The sequence below is a fragment of the Salvelinus namaycush genome, chromosome 17 (assembly GCF_016432855.1).
Source record: "Salvelinus namaycush isolate Seneca chromosome 17, SaNama_1.0, whole genome shotgun sequence".
In the NCBI taxonomy this organism is placed as follows: Eukaryota; Metazoa; Chordata; class Actinopteri; order Salmoniformes; family Salmonidae; genus Salvelinus; species Salvelinus namaycush.
Genome location: NC_052323.1, coordinates 20494835 through 20513792, shown reverse-complemented (window position 1 = coordinate 20513792; position 18958 = coordinate 20494835). Strand labels below are relative to the sequence as shown.

Genomic DNA, 18958 nt, shown 5'->3' with positions numbered 1-18958 from the left:
TTAGTTTTATACAAGATTGACATGTCCTTCCACCAGTAGCTCTCCAGGCTAGTCTGTGCTCTTGTCAGTCGAGTGTAGACTATGAGTAAACTCCAGTCAGTCGCAGTAGCTCTGCAGGTGGCTGAAGCTACATGGCATATGACAGCACTGTTCCACAATGCCTCTTTTCACCTTCTGGTCTTTCCATGGACGTTCCTGCTTCACCCTCCAACCCCGTCTGCTCTTCTTAGACAGGAACCCTTTAAAGTAGAGGGTGAGAAATGGAGGGAGGGAGGGAGAGAGGGAGAGTTCCCAAAAGATGTGAAGGAAAGCAGATCAGCAAACTCCACTCACTCAAAATACCATTTAGAATGTTGGCTGTTTAACAGAGACTGAATGAGTGTGTTATTGGAGCTTCACAATCCGTTTAGTCTTGTTTAAGGCTTTCCACGTCCTTCAGAGGAGAGATCTGACAGGTGTAGCTCAGCTTCCTACCGCTGAAGTAAAGTTAACTTCAGACATATCAATGGGATGTTTGAGCAGGGGGTTTAACTGAGGTGAGAGATCCACTTAGATCATGTTCTGGGAGAGAATATAATGAGGAATCTGGAGAATTCAAAAGCTTCTTAAAATGTGATATCTCACAAAGTCGGTAGTTAGGAACGGTCTCAGCAAAAGATCAATAGGGATAGCTACAGTATATGACAAACTTCAAGAGAAGGTATACCCTCTTCAACATACCCTCTTCACAGATGGAAGAGAGAGACCGACTGAAGTCAAATATTTAATGTGCTTCTGTCCTTCAACCAAGGCGGGCCTACAGCAGCACCCAGATCTTCTGTCGCACCTGGGCCCTGACAGTACATCTCAGTAAGACTAAAATAATGGTGTTCCAAAAAAGGTTCAGTTGCCAGGACCACAAATACAAATTCCATCTCGACACCGTTGCCCTAAAGCACACAAACAACTATAAATACCTCGGCCCAAACATCAGCGTCACAGGTAACTTCCACAAAGCTGTGAACAATCTGAGACAAGGCAAGAAAGGCCTTCTATGCCATCAAAAGTACTTGAATCAGTTATAGAGTCCATTGTCCTTACGGTTGTGAGGTCTGGGGGTCTGCTCACCAACCAAGAATTCACAAAATGGGACTACATGCAGAATTCTGCAAAAACACCTATGTACAACATAAAACACCAAATAATGCATGCAGAGCAGAATTAGGCTGATACCCGCTAATTATCAAAATCCAGAAAAGAACACCTACAACCACCTAAAAAGAAGTGATTCCCAAACCTTCCATAACAAAGCCATCACCTACACAGAGATGAACCTGGAGGAGTCCCCTAAGCAAGCTGGTCCTAGGGCTCTGTTCACAAACACAATTAGACCTAACCTAAATGTGAAAAAACAAAAAGATAATTACTTGACACGTTGGAAAGAATTTACCAAAAAACAAAGAAAATGGGAATGCTATTTGGTCCTTAACAGAAAGTACACAGTGGCAGAAACTTAAGGAAAGCTTTGACTATGTACAGACTCAGTGAGCATAGCCTTGCTGTTGAGGTAGGCAGAACTGTCTCTCAAGAGAAGACAGGCTATGTGCACGCTGCCCACCAAATGAGGTGGAAACTGAGCTGTACTTCCTAAAAATGAGGGAAAAACTGAGCTGTACTTCCTAAAGATGAGGTGGAAACTGAGCTACACTTCCTAACCTGCCAAATGTATGACCATATTAGAGACATATTTCCCTCAGATTACACAGACCCACGAAGAATTTGAAAACAAATCCAATTTTGACAACCCCCCCCCCCATATCTACTGGGTGAAATACCACAGTGTGCCATCACAACAGCAAGATTTGTTTTGCCACAAGAAAAGGGCAACCAGTGAAAACACCATTGTAAATACAACCCCATATTTGTTTTGTACATAAACTATTTGCACATCATTATAACACTACATAGCCATAATATGACATTTGCAATGTGTCTATTCCTTTGAAACTTGTAAGTGTCATGTTAACTGTTCCTTTTTGATTGTTTATTTCACTTTAGTTTTATCTATTTCACTTGCTTTGACAATGTAAACATATGTTCCCCATGCCAATGAAGCCCATTTGAATTGAATTGAATATAAAGAGGGTTGGGGGGAGGGGGACTGCAGACTTGTTCAACGTTACAGGTAATTATGCTAGCAGATACCCGCTTATTGTGCCAACACTATTTAGCATTTTCTAGAGAAACGAACCAACTTCCTTCATACTGGACACAGAGACATAAATGGTATCCACTAGTTCATCAGACTCTGAGGAAGTAGATAAAGGTTCTCACTGCCAAAAACCAGAAATATCCCTTTAACAATATACCCTCTCTTTGAAAATGTGTCAGCTTGTAATAAAAGAGCATCACATATTTAAAATATATTGAATATAGTGCCACCCTTCAAATCACCCTTTGCTCTCAGTCTCACCTATGAGGTGTTGCAGCAGTAGGTCTCTGGGGGGTCTGTGGGGGTTATAGAAGAAGCCTTGTTCCCCACAGACCAGGTAGAGGGCATCCACCAGGTGAGAGCCACACAGGTGCTGGGCACTGGGAGCTGAGCAGACCCCCGGGGAAGACAGGACCAGCAGTAACAGAACAGACAGGACCCATACTACCACAGCCATATATGTTCTGGAGGGAGAGAGAGACCACAGTATCACAGCCATATACGTTCTGGAGGGAGAGAGACCATACTACCACAGCCATATACGTTCTGGGGGGAGAGAGAGACCATACTACCACAGCCATATACGTTCTGGAGGGAGAGAGACCATACTACCACAGCCATATACGTTCTGGAGGGAGAGAGACCATACTACCACAGCCATATACGTTCTGGAGGGAGAGAGACCATACTACCACAGCCATATACGTTCTGGAGGGAGAGAGACCATACTACCACAGCCATATACGTTCTGGAGGGAGAGAGACCATACTACCACAGCCATATACGTTCTGGAGGGAGAGAGACCATACTACCACAGCCATATACGTTCTGCAGGGAGAGAGACCATACTACCACAGCCATATACGTTCTGGAGGGAGAGAGAGACCACTGTATCACAGCCATATACATTCTGGAGGGAGAGAGAGACCACTGTATCACAGCCATATACGTTCTGGAGGGAGAGAGAGACCATACTACCACAGCCATATACGTTCTGGAGGGAGAGAGAGACCACTGTATCACAGCCATATACGTTCTGGAGGGAGAGAGAGACCATACTACCACAGCCATATACGTTCTGGAGGGAGAGAGACCATACTACCACAGCCATATACGTTCTGGAGGGAGAGAGACCATACTACCACAGCCATATACGTTCTGGAGGGAGAGAAAGACCACTGTATCACAGCCATATAAGTTCTGGAGGGAGAGAAAGACCACTGTATCACAGCCATATACGTTCTGGAGGGAGAGAAAGACCACTGTATCACAGCCATATACGTTCTGGAGGGAGAGAGAGACCACAGTATCACAGCCATATACGTTCTGGAGGGAGAGAAAGACCACTGTATCACAGCCATATACGTTCTGGAGGGAGAGAAAGACCACTGTATCACAGCCATATACGTTCTGGAGGGAGAGAGAGACCACAGTATCACAGCCATATACGTTCTGGAGGGAGAGAGACCATACTACCACAGCCATATACGTTCTGGAGGGAGAGAGACCACAGTATCACAGCCATATACGTTCTGGAGGGAGAGAGACCATACTACCACAGCCATATACGTTCTGGAGGGAGAGAGACCATACTACCACAGCCATATACGTTCTGGAGGGAGAGAGACCACAGTATCACAGCCATATACGTTCTGGAGGGAGAGAGACCATACTACCACAGCCATATACGTTCTGGAGGGAGAGAGACCACAGTATCACAGCCATATACGTTCTGGAGGGAGAGAGACCATACTACCACAGCCATATACGTTCTGGAGGGAGAGAGACCATACTACCACAGCCATATACGTTCTGGAGGGAGAGAGACCATACTACCACAGCCATATACGTTCTGGAGGGAGAGAGACCACAGTATCACAGCCATATACGTTCTGGAGGGAGAGAGAGACCACAGTATCACAGCCATATACGTTCTGGAGGGAGAGAAAGACCACAGTATCACAGCCATATACGTTCTGGAGGGAGAGAAAGACCACAGTATCACAGCCATATACGTTCTGGAGGGAGAGAGAGACCACAGTATCACAGCCATATACGTTCTGGAGGGAGAGAGAGACCACAGTATCACAGCCATATACGTTCTGGAGGGAGAGAGAGACCACAGTATCACAGCCATATACGTTCTGGAGGGAGAGAGAGACCACAGTATCACAGCCATATACGTTCTGGAGGGAGAGAGAGACCATAGTACCACAGCCATATACGTTCTGGAGGGAGAGAGACCATACTACCACAGCCATATACGTTCTGGAGGGAGAGAGACCATACTACCACAGCCATATACGTTCTGGAGGGAGAGAGACCATACTACCACAGCCATATACGTTCTGGAGGGAGAGAGAGACCATACTACCACAGCCATATACGTTCTGGAGGGAGAGAGACCATACTACCACAGCCATATACGTTCTGGAGGGAGAGAAAGACCACTGTATCACAGCCATATAAGTTCTGGAGGGAGAGAAAGACCACTGTATCACAGCCATATACGTTCTGGAGGGAGAGAAAGACCACTGTATCACAGCCATATACGTTCTGGAGGGAGAGAGAGACCACAGTATCACAGCCATATACGTTCTGGAGGGAGAGAAAGACCACTGTATCACAGCCATATACGTTCTGGAGGGAGAGAAAGACCACTGTATCACAGCCATATACGTTCTGGAGGGAGAGAGAGACCACAGTATCACAGCCATATACGTTCTGGAGGGAGAGAGACCATACTACCACAGCCATATACGTTCTGGAGGGAGAGAGACCACAGTATCACAGCCATATACGTTCTGGAGGGAGAGAGACCATACTACCACAGCCATATACGTTCTGGAGGGAGAGAGACCATACTACCACAGCCATATACGTTCTGGAGGGAGAGAGACCACAGTATCACAGCCATATACGTTCTGGAGGGAGAGAGACCATACTACCACAGCCATATACGTTCTGGAGGGAGAGAGACCACAGTATCACAGCCATATACGTTCTGGAGGGAGAGAGACCATACTACCACAGCCATATACGTTCTGGAGGGAGAGAGACCATACTACCACAGCCATATACGTTCTGGAGGGAGAGAGACCATACTACCACAGCCATATACGTTCTGGAGGGAGAGAGACCACAGTATCACAGCCATATACGTTCTGGAGGGAGAGAGAGACCACAGTATCACAGCCATATACGTTCTGGAGGGAGAGAAAGACCACAGTATCACAGCCATATACGTTCTGGAGGGAGAGAAAGACCACAGTATCACAGCCATATACGTTCTGGAGGGAGAGAGAGACCACAGTATCACAGCCATATACGTTCTGGAGGGAGAGAGAGACCACAGTATCACAGCCATATACGTTCTGGAGGGAGAGAGAGACCACAGTATCACAGCCATATACGTTCTGGAGGGAGAGAGAGACCACAGTATCACAGCCATATACGTTCTGGAGGGAGAGAGAGACCATAGTACCACAGCCATATACGTTCTGGAGGGAGAGAGACCATACTACCACAGCCATATACGTTCTGGAGGGAGAGAGACCATACTACCACAGCCATATACGTTCTGGAGGGAGAGAGACCATACTACCACAGCCATATACGTTCTGGAGGGAGAGAGAGACCACAGTATCACAACCATATACGTTTTGGAGGGAGAGAAAGACCACAGTATCACAGCCATATACGTTCTGGAGGGAGAGAAAGACCACAGTATCACAGCCATATACGTTCTGGAGGGAGAGAAAGACCACAGTATCACAGCCATATACGTTCTGGAGGGAGAGAAAGACCACAGTATCACAGCCATATACGTTCTGGAGGGAGAGAGACCATACTACCACAGCCATATACGTTCTGGAGGGAGAGAGACCATACTACCACAGCCATATACGTTCTGGAGGGAGAGAGAGACCATACTACCACAACCATATACGTTCTGGAGGGAGAGAGAGACCACAGTATCACAACCATATACGTTTTGGAGGGAGAGAAAGACCACAGTATCACAGCCATATACGTTCTGGAGGGAGAGAAAGACCACAGTATCACAGCCATATACGTTCTGGAGGGAGAGAAAGACCACAGTATCACAGCCATATACGTTCTGGAGGGAGAGAGAGACCACTGTATCACAGCCATATACGTTCTGGAGGGAGAGAGAGACCACAGTATCACAGCCATATACGTTCTGGAGGGAGAGAGAGACCACAGTATCACAGCCATATACGTTCTGGAGGGAGAGAGAGACCATAGTACCACAGCCATATACGTTCTGGAGGGAGAGAGACCATACTACCACAGCCATATACGTTCTGGAGGGAGAGAGACCATACTACCACAGCCATATACGTTCTGGAGGGAGAGAGACCATACTACCACAGCCATATACGTTCTGGAGGGAGAGAGAGACCATACTACCACAACCATATACGTTCTGGAGGGAGAGAGAGACCACAGTATCACAACCATATACGTTTTGGAGGGAGAGAAAGACCACAGTATCACAGCCATATACGTTCTGGAGGGAGAGAAAGACCACAGTATCACAGCCATATACGTTCTGGAGGGAGAGAGAGACCACGGTATCACAGCCATATACGTTTTGGAGGGAGAGAGAGACCATAGTATCACAGCCATATACGTTCTGGAGGGAGAGAGAGACCACAGTATCACAGCCAATATACGTTCTGGAGGGAGAGAGAGACCATAGTATCACGGCCATATACGTTCTGGAGGGAGAGAGAGACCATAGTATGTATCACAGCCATATACGTTCTGGAGGGAGAGAGAGACCATAGTATGTATCACAGCCATATACGTTCTGGAGGGAGAGAGAGACCATAGTATCACAGCCATATACGTTCTGGAGGGAGAGAGAGACCATCGTACCACAGCCATATACGTTCTGGAGGGAGAGAGAGGCCATAGTACCACAGCCATAGAACAATAGAACGAGACCTGGGTGAGAGTACATGGAGAAAGAGGGAGTCCATGCCCATATCACAGGGACAGGAAGGATGTGCATGGTTAAGTTCCAGCTCAAGCACCAACACACCTGATCCAAGGTGTCAGCTCATCATCTAGCCCTTCCTTGTTTTCTGGATTAATCCAGGATTAGGATCAGGATACACTGTATAAATACTCTGTGACAGACAGACAGACAGGCAGACAGGCAGGCAGACAGTGAAACGTAAGGACACCGTAGGTAAAGGTAGGTTATGAACCAGGGTTGGGGCCAATTCCATTTCAATTAATCAATTCAGAAAATAAACCAAAATTAATTTCCAAATTAGAATTTTTGCAATGAAGATAATTGGATTTGGAATTTCAGTACACATCCTGAATTGATGGGAATTAAAACTTAATTGAGCCCAACCCTGTTATGTATCCACCTACCTGAAATAGACAGCCAGCTGAGTTGAGAAGAGCAGGTAGCCTAGTGGTTAGCGCGTTGGGCCCGTAACCAAAAGTTTGCTTGATCAAATCCCTGCTCTGACAAGGTAAAAATCTGTTCTTCTGAACAAGGCAGTTAACCCACTGTTCCCCAGTAGGCTGTCATTGTAAGAATGTGTTGTTATCTTACTAGTTAAATAAAAGAAGAGCAGGTGGTGACGGGGCAGGCAGGTAGAGCACACGTGACCGTCCTCCTCTCTGTCCTTTATACCTGCCTCTCTTCCTGTCAGCCAGGTCTTTGTTTGACAGCATCAGCGGAAAAAGCCATTTTTCCTGGCTGTCGTTAAACCCTTTGAGCTGCCTGTTGAGCTGCCGTTGAGCTGCTATAAGAGGTACTGGGAGATCTATCTGGCCTTATAAGGGCTTTTTCCATAGCAACACCTGAGTGTCTCCAGTGATTATATTAATGTAAGCTCTAGTGTTATTTATGTGGAAGTGTGACACCTAACACTTGTGAAGAGCAGAATCAGCAACCTCTGCATCATCTACAGTTGTTTTGTGAGAAGGTGTTAAGCGTAGAAGGTGTTAACCAATGTTCACAGTTAGATATTGTTATGGATAGGCCGCCCGGAAAGTCCCTATTGTCCTCATCTTGGCCCCAAGACAGCAGCTCCGCTGAGACCATGGCCCAGTGAGTCACGAACCGGGCCATGGACGTGGAAACATCTGAGCCTTTTTGGTAAAACACCAGGGTAAAACACCAGGGTAAATTCTCAGTGGACATTCGCCAATAGAGACCTACAGGAGAAGTTAAGTTTGTGTCGTATACACAGGATACACATAGTGGATATAAGGTGAAACGGGCAATCAGCTAGAGACATATCTACACTGTACAGTAGGTCTACAATAGGCAGGTAGGATATTGTAGTGTAGGTCTACAATAGGCAGGTAGGATATTGTAGTGTAGGCCTACAATAGACAGGTAGGTATAGTGTAGTGTAGGCCTACAATAGACAGGTAGGTATAGTGTAGTGTAGGTCTACAATAGACAGGTAGGTATAGTGTAGTGTAGGTCTACAACATACAGGTAGGTATAGTGTAGTGTAGGCTTACAATAGACAGGTAGGATATTGTAGTGTAGGCCTACAATAGACAGGTAGGATATTGTAGTGTAGGCCTACAATAGACAGGTAGGATATTGTAGTGTAGGCCTACAATAGACAGGTAGGATATTGTAGTGTAGGCCTACAATAGGCAGGTAGGATATTGTAGTGTAGGCCTACAATAGACAGGTAGGATATTGTAGTGTAGGCCTACAATAGGCAGGTAGGATATTGTAGTGTAGGCCTACAATAGACAGGTAGGTATAGTGTAGTGTAGGTCTACAATAGGCTGGTAGGTATAGTGTAGTGTAGTGCAGGTCTACAATAGACAGGTAGGTATAGTATAGTGTAGGCCTACAATAGTCTGGTGGGTATAGTGTAGTGTAGACCTACTACAATGACACCAGCTGCTATCTAATAGGGCAGTGGTTTTTAAACCTCTCCTCAGGGACCCCCAGACATTTCACATTTTCTGACGTAGCTCACCTTATTCACCTAGTCAAGGGCTTGATGACAAGTTGAGTAATGTGTGCTACCTCTGGAATAGATCAAATACCTGGCATGGCTGGGGGTCCTCCAGGAGATAACCACTGTGCTAGGGCTTTTGGCTTTGAATGCAATCTGTATTTATGACAGTAGAGGCCTATTACATGGAGTGTTGTTACTGACTACTAGTGGACAATGAGAGGTACTGCATGGATATACATTGCGTCTGTGGAAGGACCAGCTGTGAGCACGCCCGTGGCTGATAAGCTTCATTCGAACCCAGCACTTAGGTCATAATAGAAGCTGAATGTAATATAAAATGCTGGCTGTTTTCGGAGGGAAGGATTCTTCTGAGGGGCGACAGATGTCCAACCACTTCAAAGCTGAAAGGTCTAGTAGGAGAAGAGACTGAGAACATCAGGGTCTGCTGAAAAACAGAATAATGAAAGGTAAGCCTCTTTGAGAGAGGGATAAAAGAGGAAGAGGAGGAGGAAGACAGTGACAAAGCACCTTGGCAGAGTGAGAGGTAGAGTGTAAAATGTGGAACTAAGGAGAGATCCGACGCTGGCAAGTGTTGAAAGAGGCTCAGACAGACACACACCCTCACTCTAGCTTCAAACACACCTACATGCACACCACACACAGACACACTCACACGTACATTAAATACAGAACGACATCCAGACTAAGAGACGGAGACATTAAGACAGAAGTTGGGAGAAAAGTTGGTCAGGCCTCTAAGGTGGGGGTTGCGTAATGTCTGTTTCTCTCTCTTTTCTTCTCCTCCGTCTGAGCAGATAACAGGGGGAACATGGAGTTCAGTCATCTGGGAGGTCCTCAATCTGCCCACAATGTGCCCCTCATTTGAGTTGTTGTTCTTCTTCAAAGTGAAGGAAGATATGGTGTTTGTTCAAAGAGTCAGGGAGAGATGGTGTGTGTTCAGACACAGGAAGAGATGGTGTGTGTTCAGAGAGACAGGAAGAGGTGGTGTGTGTTCAAAGAGACAGGAAGAGGTGGTGTGTGTTCAGAGAGACAGGAAGAGGTGGTGTGTGTTCAAAGAAACAGGAAGAGATGGTGTGTGTTCAAAGAGACAGGAAGAGATGGTGTGTGTTCAAAGAGATAGGAAGAGATGGTGTGTGTTCAAAGAGATAGGAAGAGATGGTGTGTGTTCAAAGAGACAGGAAGAGATGGTGTGTGTTCAAAGAGACAGGAAGAGATGGTGTGTATTCAAAGAGACAGGAAGAGATGGTGTGTGTTCAAAGAGATAGGAAGAGGTGGTGTGTGTTCAAAGAGACAGGAAGAGATGGTGTGTGTTCAAAGAGACAGGAAGAGATGGTGTGTGTTCAAAGAAACAGGAAGAGATGGTGTGTGTTCAAAGAGACAGGAAGAGATGGTGTGTGTTCAAAGAGACAGGAAGAGATGGTGTGTGTTCAAAGAGACAGGAAGAGATGGTGTGTGTTCAAAGAGACAGGAAGAGATGGTGTGTGTTCAAAGAGACAGGAAGAGATGGTGTGTATTCAAAGAGACAGGAAGAGATGGTGTGTGTTCAAAGAGATAGGAAGAGATGGTGTGTGTTCAAAGAGACAGGAAGAGATGGTGTGTGTTCAAAGAGACAGGAAGAGATGGTGTGTGTTCAAAGAAACAGGAAGAGATGGTGTTTATTCAAAGAGTTCGGAAGAGATGGTGTGTGTTCAAAGAGATAGGAAGAGATGGTGTGTGTTCAAAGAGACAGGAAGAGATGGTGTGTGTTCAAAGAGACAGGAAGAGATGGTGTGTGTTCAAAGAGACAGGAAGAGATGGTGTGTGTTCAAAGAGACAGGAAGAGATGGTGTGTATTCAAAGAGACAGGAAGAGATGGTGTGTGTTCAAAGAGATAGGAAGAGATGGTGTGTGTTCAAAGAGACAGGAAGAGATGGTCTGTGTTCAAAGAGACAGGAAGAGATGGTGTGTATTCAAAGAGACAGGAAGAGATGGTGTGTGTTCAAAGAGACAGGAAGAGATGGTGTGTGTTCAAAGAGACAGGAAGAGATGGTGTGTGTTCAAAGAGACAGGAAGAGGTGGTGTGTGTTCAAAGAAACAGGAAGAGGTGGTGTGTGTTCAAAGAGACAGGAAGAGATGGTGTGTATTCAAAGAGACAGGAAGAGATGGTGTGTGTTCAAAGAGACAGGAAGAGATGGTGTGTGTTCAAAGAGACAGGAAGAGATGGTGTGTATTCAAAGAGATAGGAAGAGATGGTGTGTTCAAAGAAACAGGAAGAGATGGTGTTTATTCAAAGAGTTCGGAAGAGATGGGGTGTGTTCAAAGAGTGTTAGTTGAGAATTATTTATTAATTGAATGATTAGAATATTCCGCCCTGAAACATATAATTGTATGGAATTGATTAGAATGTATAAAATCATAATCAATAAATGTGTAGTCTAGTCAGAATTAGGGTAAAGACAATATGTCTTTATGGTATTTTATACACAGACTGTCTGAGCTCGGTGCCGACCTGACTAGAGATTTAGGAGAGAGCGTCTCAAGGACAAGGTCACTAATCTCTGTCGGCTGGGTAGCATGACATGTGTGTGTATGGTTGTGTGTATGTGTGTGCGTATGGTTGTGTGAATGTGTGTGCGTGAGAAGTCAGTATAAAAGGAATTGTTTTGTATTCTTGACTTTAGAACGTTCCCGTGAATTAACCTTTTTGACTATTTCAGCTGGGCCTCCGTCTGTTTCATTCGACCAGGATCTTACAAATTCTGGTTTGCAGACTGAGTAATATAATTAAATTGGGTTATGAACCTGAGAACAAAATTCTCTTATCAAAGAGACAGGAAGAGATGGTGTGTGTTCAAAGAGACAGCAAGAGATGGTGTGTGTTCAAAGAGATAGGAAGAGATGGTGTGTATTCAAAGAGACAGGAAGAGATGGTGTGTGTTCAAAGAGACAGGAAGAGATGGTGTGTGTTCAAAGAGACAGGAAGAGATGGTGTGTGTTCAAAGAGATAGGAAGAGATGGTGTGTATTCAAAGAGACAGGAAGAGATGGTGTGTGTTCAAAGAGACAGGAAGAGATGGTGTGTGTTCAAACACAGGAAGAGATGGTGTGTGTTCAAAGAGACAGGAAGAGATGGTGTGTATTCAAACAGATAGGAAGAGATGGTGTGTGTTCAAAGAGACAGGAAGAGATGGTGTGTATTCAAAGAAACAGGAAGAGATGGTGTGTATTCAAAGAGACAGGAAGAGATGGTGTGTATTCAAAGAGATAGGAAGAGATGGTGTGTGTTCAAAGAGACAGGAAGAGATGGTGTGTGTTCAAAGAGGAGGAAGAGATGGTGTGTGTTCAAAGAGACAGGAAGAGATGGTGTGTGTTCAAAGAGACAGGAAGAGATGGTGTGTATTCAAAGAGACAGGAAGAGATGGTGTGTGTTCAAAGAGACAGGAAGAGATGGTGTGTGTTCAAAGAGACAGGAAGAGATGGTGTGTGTTCAAAGAGACAGGAAGAGATGGTGTGTGTTCAAAGAAACAGGAAGAGATGGTGTTTATTCAAAGAGTTCGGAAGAGATGGTGTGTGTTCAAAGAGACAGGAAGAGATGGTGTGTGTTCAAAGAGACAGGAAGAGATGGTGTGTGTTCAAAGAGACAGGAAGAGATGGTGTGTGTTCAAAGAGACAGGAAGAGATGGTGTGTGTTCAAAGAGACAGGAAGAGATGGTGTGTATTCAAAGAGACAGGAAGAGATGGTGTGTGTTCAAAGAGACAGGAAGAGATGGTGTGTGTTCAAAGAGACAGGAAGAGATGGTGTGTATTCAAAGAGACAGGAAGAGATGGTGTGTGTTCAAAGAGACAGGAAGAGATGGTGTGTGTTCAAAGAGACAGGAAGAGATGGTGTGTATTCAAAGAGATAGGAAGAGATGGTGTGTTCAAAGAAACAGGAAGAGATGGTGTTTATTCAAAGAGTTCGGAAGAGATGGTGTGTGTTCAAAGAGTGTTAGTTGAGAATTATTTATTAATTGAATGATTAGAATATTCCGCCCTGAAACATATAATTGTATGGAATTGATTAGAATGTATAAAATCATAATCAATAAATGTGTAGTCTAGTCAGAATTAGGGTAAAGACAATATGTCTTTATGGTATTTTATACACAGACTGTCTGAGCTCGGTGCCGACCTGACTAGAGATTTAGGAGAGAGCGTCTCAAGGACAAGGTCACTAATCTCTGTCGGCTGGGTAGCATGACATGTGTGTGTATGGTTGTGTGTATGTGTGTGCGTATGGTTGTGTGAATGTGTGTGCGTGAGAAGTCAGTATAAAAGGAATTGTTTTGTATTCTTGACTTTAGAACGTTCCCGTGAATTAACCTTTTTGACTATTTCAGCTGGGCCTCCGTCTGTTTCATTCGACCAGGATCTTACAAATTCTGGTTTGCAGACTGAGTAATATAATTAAATTGGGTTATGAACCTGAGAACAAAATTCTCTTATCAAAGAGACAGGAAGAGATGGTGTGTGTTCAAAGAGACAGCAAGAGATGGTGTGTGTTCAAAGAGATAGGAAGAGATGGTGTGTATTCAAAGAGACAGGAAGAGATGGTGTGTGTTCAAAGAGACAGGAAGAGATGGTGTGTGTTCAAAGAGACAGGAAGAGATGGTGTGTGTTCAAAGAGATAGGAAGAGATGGTGTGTATTCAAAGAGACAGGAAGAGATGGTGTGTGTTCAAAGAGACAGGAAGAGATGGTGTGTTCAAACACAGGAAGAGATGGTGTGTGTTCAAAGAGACAGGAAGAGATGGTGTGTATTCAAAGAGATAGGAAGAGATGGTGTGTGTTCAAAGAGACAGGAAGAGATGGTGTGTATTCAAAGAAACAGGAAGAGATGGTGTGTATTCAAAGAGACAGGAAGAGATGGTGTGTATTCAAAGAGATAGGAAGAGATGGTGTGTGTTCAAAGAGACAGGAAGAGATGGTGTGTGTTCAAAGAGACAGGAAGAGATGGTGTGTGTTCAAAGAGACAGGAAGAGATGGTGTGTGTTCAAAGAGACAGGAAGAGATGGTGTGTATTCAAAGAGACAGGAAGAGATGGTGTGTGTTCAAAGAGACAGGAAGAGATGGTGTGTGTTCAAAGAGACAGGAAGAGATGGTGTGTGTTCAAAGAGACAGGAAGAGATGGTGTGTGTTCAAAGAAACAGGAAGAGATGGTGTTTATTCAAAGAGTTCGGAAGAGATGGTGTGTGTTCAAAGAGACAGGAAGAGATGGTGTGTGTTCAAAGAGACAGGAAGCGATGGTGTGTGTTCAAAGAGACAGGAAGAGATGGTGTGTGTTCAAAGAGACAGGAAGAGATGGTGTGTGTTCAAAGAGACAGGAAGAGATGGTGTGTGTTCAAAGAGATAGGAAGAGATGGTGTGTATTCAAAGAGACAGGAAGAGATGGTGTGTGTTCAAAGAGACAGGAAGAGATGGTGTGTGTTCAAAGAGACAGGAAGAGATGGTGTGTATTCAAAGAGACAGGAAGAGATGGTGTGTGTTCAAAGAGACAGGAAGAGATGGTGTGTGTTCAAAGAGACAGGAAGAGATGGTGTGTGTTCAAAGAGATAGGAAGAGATGGTGTGTATTCAAAGAGACAGGAAGAGATGGTGTGTGTTCAAAGAGACAGGAAGAGATGGTGTGTGTTCAAACACAGGAAGAGATGGTGTGTGTTCAAAGAGACAGGAAGAGATGGTGTGTATTCAAAGAGATAGGAAGAGATGGTGTGTGTTCAAAGAGACAGGAAGAGATGGTGTGTATTCAAAGAAACAGGAAGAGATGGTGTGTATTCAAAGAGACAGGAAGAGATGGTGTGTATTCAAAGAGATAGGAAGAGATGGTGTGTGTTCAAAGAGACAGGAAGAGATGGTGTGTATTCAAAGAGATAGGAAGAGATGGTGTGTGTTCAAAGAGACAGGAAGAGATGGTGTGTATTCAAAGAGACAGGAAGAGATGGTGTGTATTCAAAGAGATAGGAAGAGATGGTGTGTTCAAAGAGACAGGAAGAGATGGTGTGTGTTCAAAGAGACAGGAAGAGCTGGTGTGTATTCAAAGAGACAGGAAGAGATGGTGTGTGTTCAAAGAGACAGGAAGAGATGGTGTGTGTTCAAAGAGACAGGAAGAGATGGTGTGTGTTCAAAGAGATAGGAAGAGATGGTGTGTGTTCAAAGAGAAAAGGAAGAGATGGTGTGTGTTCAAAGAGACAGGAAGAGATACTGTGTGTTCAAAGAGATAGGAAGAGATGGTGTGTGTTCAAAGAGACAGGAAGAGATGGTGTGTGTTCAAAGAGACAGGAAGAGATGGTGTGTGTTCAAAGAGATAGGAAGAGATGGTGTGTATTCAAAGAGACAGGAAGAGATGGTGTGTTCAAAGAAACAGGAAGAGATGGTGTTTATTCAAAGAGTTCGGAAGAGATGGGGTGTGTTCAAAGAGTGTTAGTTGAGAATTATTTATTAATTGAATGATTAGAATATTCCGCCCTGAAACATATAATTGTATGGAATTGATTAGAATGTATAAAATCATAATCAATAAATGTGTAGTCTAGTCAGAATTAGGGTAAAGACAATATGTCTTTATGGTATTTTATACACAGACTGTCTGAGCTCGGTGCCGACCTGACTAGAGATTTAGGAGAGAGCGTCTCAAGGACAAGGTCACTAATCTCTGTCGGCTGGGTAGCATGACATGTGTGTGTATGGTTGTGTGTATGTGTGTGCGTATGGTTGTGTGAATGTGTGTGCGTGAGAAGTCAGTATAAAAGGAATTGTTTTGTATTCTTGACTTTAGAACGTTCCCGTGAATTAACCTTTTTGACTATTTCAGCTGGGCCTCCGTCTGTTTCATTCGACCAGGATCTTACAAATTCTGGTTTGCAGACTGAGTAATATAATTAAATTGGGTTATGAACCTGAGAACAAAATTCTCTTATCAAAGAGACAGGAAGAGATGGTGTGTGTTCAAAGAGACAGCAAGAGATGGTGTGTGTTCAAAGAGATAGGAAGAGATGGTGTGTATTCAAAGAGACAGGAAGAGATGGTGTGTGTTCAAAGAGACAGGAAGAGATGGTGTGTGTTCAAAGAGACAGGAAGAGATGGTGTGTGTTCAAAGAGATAGGAAGAGATGGTGTGTATTCAAAGAGACAGGAAGAGATGGTGTGTGTTCAAAGAGACAGGAAGAGATGGTGTGTGTTCAAACACAGGAAGAGATGGTGTGTGTTCAAAGAGACAGGAAGAGATGGTGTGTATTCAAACAGATAGGAAGAGATGGTGTGTGTTCAAAGAGACAGGAAGAGATGGTGTGTATTCAAAGAAACAGGAAGAGATGGTGTGTATTCAAAGAGACAGGAAGAGATGGTGTGTATTCAAAGAGATAGGAAGAGATGGTGTGTGTTCAAAGAGACAGGAAGAGATGGTGTGTGTTCAAAGAGGAGGAAGAGATGGTGTGTGTTCAAAGAGACAGGAAGAGATGGTGTGTGTTCAAAGAGACAGGAAGAGATGGTGTGTATTCAAAGAGACAGGAAGAGATGGTGTGTGTTCAAAGAGACAGGAAGAGATGGTGTGTGTTCAAAGAGACAGGAAGAGATGGTGTGTGTTCAAAGAGACAGGAAGAGATGGTGTGTGTTCAAAGAAACAGGAAGAGATGGTGTTTATTCAAAGAGTTCGGAAGAGATGGTGTGTGTTCAAAGAGACAGGAAGAGATGGTGTGTGTTCAAAGAGACAGGAAGAGATGGTGTGTGTTCAAAGAGACAGGAAGAGATGGTGTGTGTTCAAAGAGACAGGAAGAGATGGTGTGTGTTCAAAGAGACAGGAAGAGATGGTGTGTGTTCAAAGAGACAGGAAGAGATGGTGTGTGTTCAAAGAGACAGGAAGAGATGGTGTGTGTTCAAAGAGACAGGAAGAGATGGTGTGTGTTCAAAGAGACAGGAAGAGATGGTGTGTATTCAAAGAGACAGGAAGAGATGGTGTGTGTTCAAAGAGACAGGAAGAGATGGTGTGTGTTCAAAGAGACAGGAAGAGATGGTGTGTATTCAAAGAGACAGGAAGAGATGGTGTGTGTTCAAAGAGACAGGAAGAGATGGTGTGTGTTCAAAGAGACAGGAAGAGATGGTGTGTATTCAAAGAGATAGGAAGAGATGGTGTGTTCAAAGAAACAGGAAGAGATGGTGTTTATTCAAAGAGTTCGGAAGAGATGGTGTGTGTTCAAAGAGTGTTAGTTGAGAATTATTTATTAATTGAATGATTAGAATATTCCGCCCTGAAACATATAATTGTATGGAATTGATTAGAATGTATAAAATCATAATCAATAAATGTGTAGTCTAGTCAGAATTAGGGTAAAGACAATATGTCTTTATGGTATTTTATACACAGACTGTCTGAGCTCGGTGCCGACCTGACTAGAGATTTAGGAGAGAGCGTCTCAAGGACAAGGTCACTAATCTCTGTCGGCTGGGTAGCATGACATGTGTGTGTATGGTTGTGTGTATGTGTGTGCGTATGGTTGTGTGAATGTGTGTGCGTGAGAAGTCAGTATAAAAGGAATTGTTTTGTATTCTTGACTTTAGAACGTTCCCGTGAATTAACCTTTTTGACTATTTCAGCTGGGCCTCCGTCTGTTTCATTCGACCAGGATCTTACAAATTCTGGTTTGCAGACTGAGTAATATAATTAAATTGGGTTATGAACCTGAGAACAAAATTCTCTTATCAAAGAGACAGGAAGAGATGGTGTGTGTTCAAAGAGACAGCAAGAGATGGTGTGTGTTCAAAGAGATAGGAAGAGATGGTGTGTATTCAAAGAGACAGGAAGAGATGGTGTGTGTTCAAAGAGACAGGAAGAGATGGTGTGTGTTCAAAGAGACAGGAAGAGATGGTGTGTGTTCAAAGAGATAGGAAGAGATGGTGTGTATTCAAAGAGACAGGAAGAGATGGTGTGTGTTCAAAGAGACAGGAAGAGATGGTGTGTTCAAACACAGGAAGAGATGGTGTGTGTTCAAAGAGACAGGAAGAGATGGTGTGTATTCAAAGAGATAGGAAGAGATGGTGTGTGTTCAAAGAGACAGGAAGAGATGGTGTGTATTCAAAGAAACAGGAAGAGATGGTGTGTATTCAAAGAGACAGGAAGAGATGGTGTGTATTCAAAGAGATAGGAAGAGATGGTGTGTGTTCAAAGAGACAGGAAGAGATGGTGTGTGTTCAAAGAGACAGGAAGAGATGGTGTGTGTTCAAAGAGACAGGAAGAGATGGTGTGTGTTCAAAGAGACAGGAAGAGATGGTGTGTATTCAAAGAGACAGGAAGAGATGGTGTGTGTTCAAAGAGACAGGAAGAGATGGTGTGTGTTCAAAGAGACAGGAAGAGATGGTGTGTGTTCAAAGAGACAGGAAGAGATGGTGTGTGTTCAAAGAGTTCGGAAGAGATGGTGTGTGTTCAAAGAGACAGGAAGAGATGGTGTGTGTTCAAAGAGACAGGAAGAGATGGTGTGTGTTCAAAGAGACAGGAAGAGATGGTGTGTGTTCAAAGAGACAGGAAGAGATGGTGTGTGTTCAAAGAGACAGGAAAAGATGGTGTGTGTTCAAAGAGATAGGAAGAGATGGTGTGTATTCAAAGAGACAGGAAGAGATGGTGTGTGTTCAAAGAGACAGGAAGAGATGGTGTGTGTTCAAAGAGACAGGAAGAGATGGTGTGTATTCAAAGAGACAGGAAGAGATGGTGTGTGTTCAAAGAGACAGGAAGAGATGGTGTGTGTTCAAAGAGACAGGAAGAG

At 44.1% G+C, this 18958-nt stretch overlaps 1 protein-coding gene across 1 annotated transcript; it reads right to left on the bottom strand.

Annotated features, from left to right (window-relative positions):
* Window positions 1-96: 96 nt before the first annotated feature.
* Window positions 97-2648, bottom strand: LOC120062047 (insulin-like). Its single transcript, XM_039011851.1, has 2 exons — window positions 2453-2648; window positions 97-239 (listed from the first exon to the last, which is right to left on the bottom strand). The coding sequence occupies exons 1-2, from the start codon at window positions 2646-2648 to the stop codon at window positions 97-99; spliced, it is 339 nt and encodes a 112-aa protein (XP_038867779.1).
* Between the last annotated feature and the right edge of the window lie 16310 nt (window positions 2649-18958).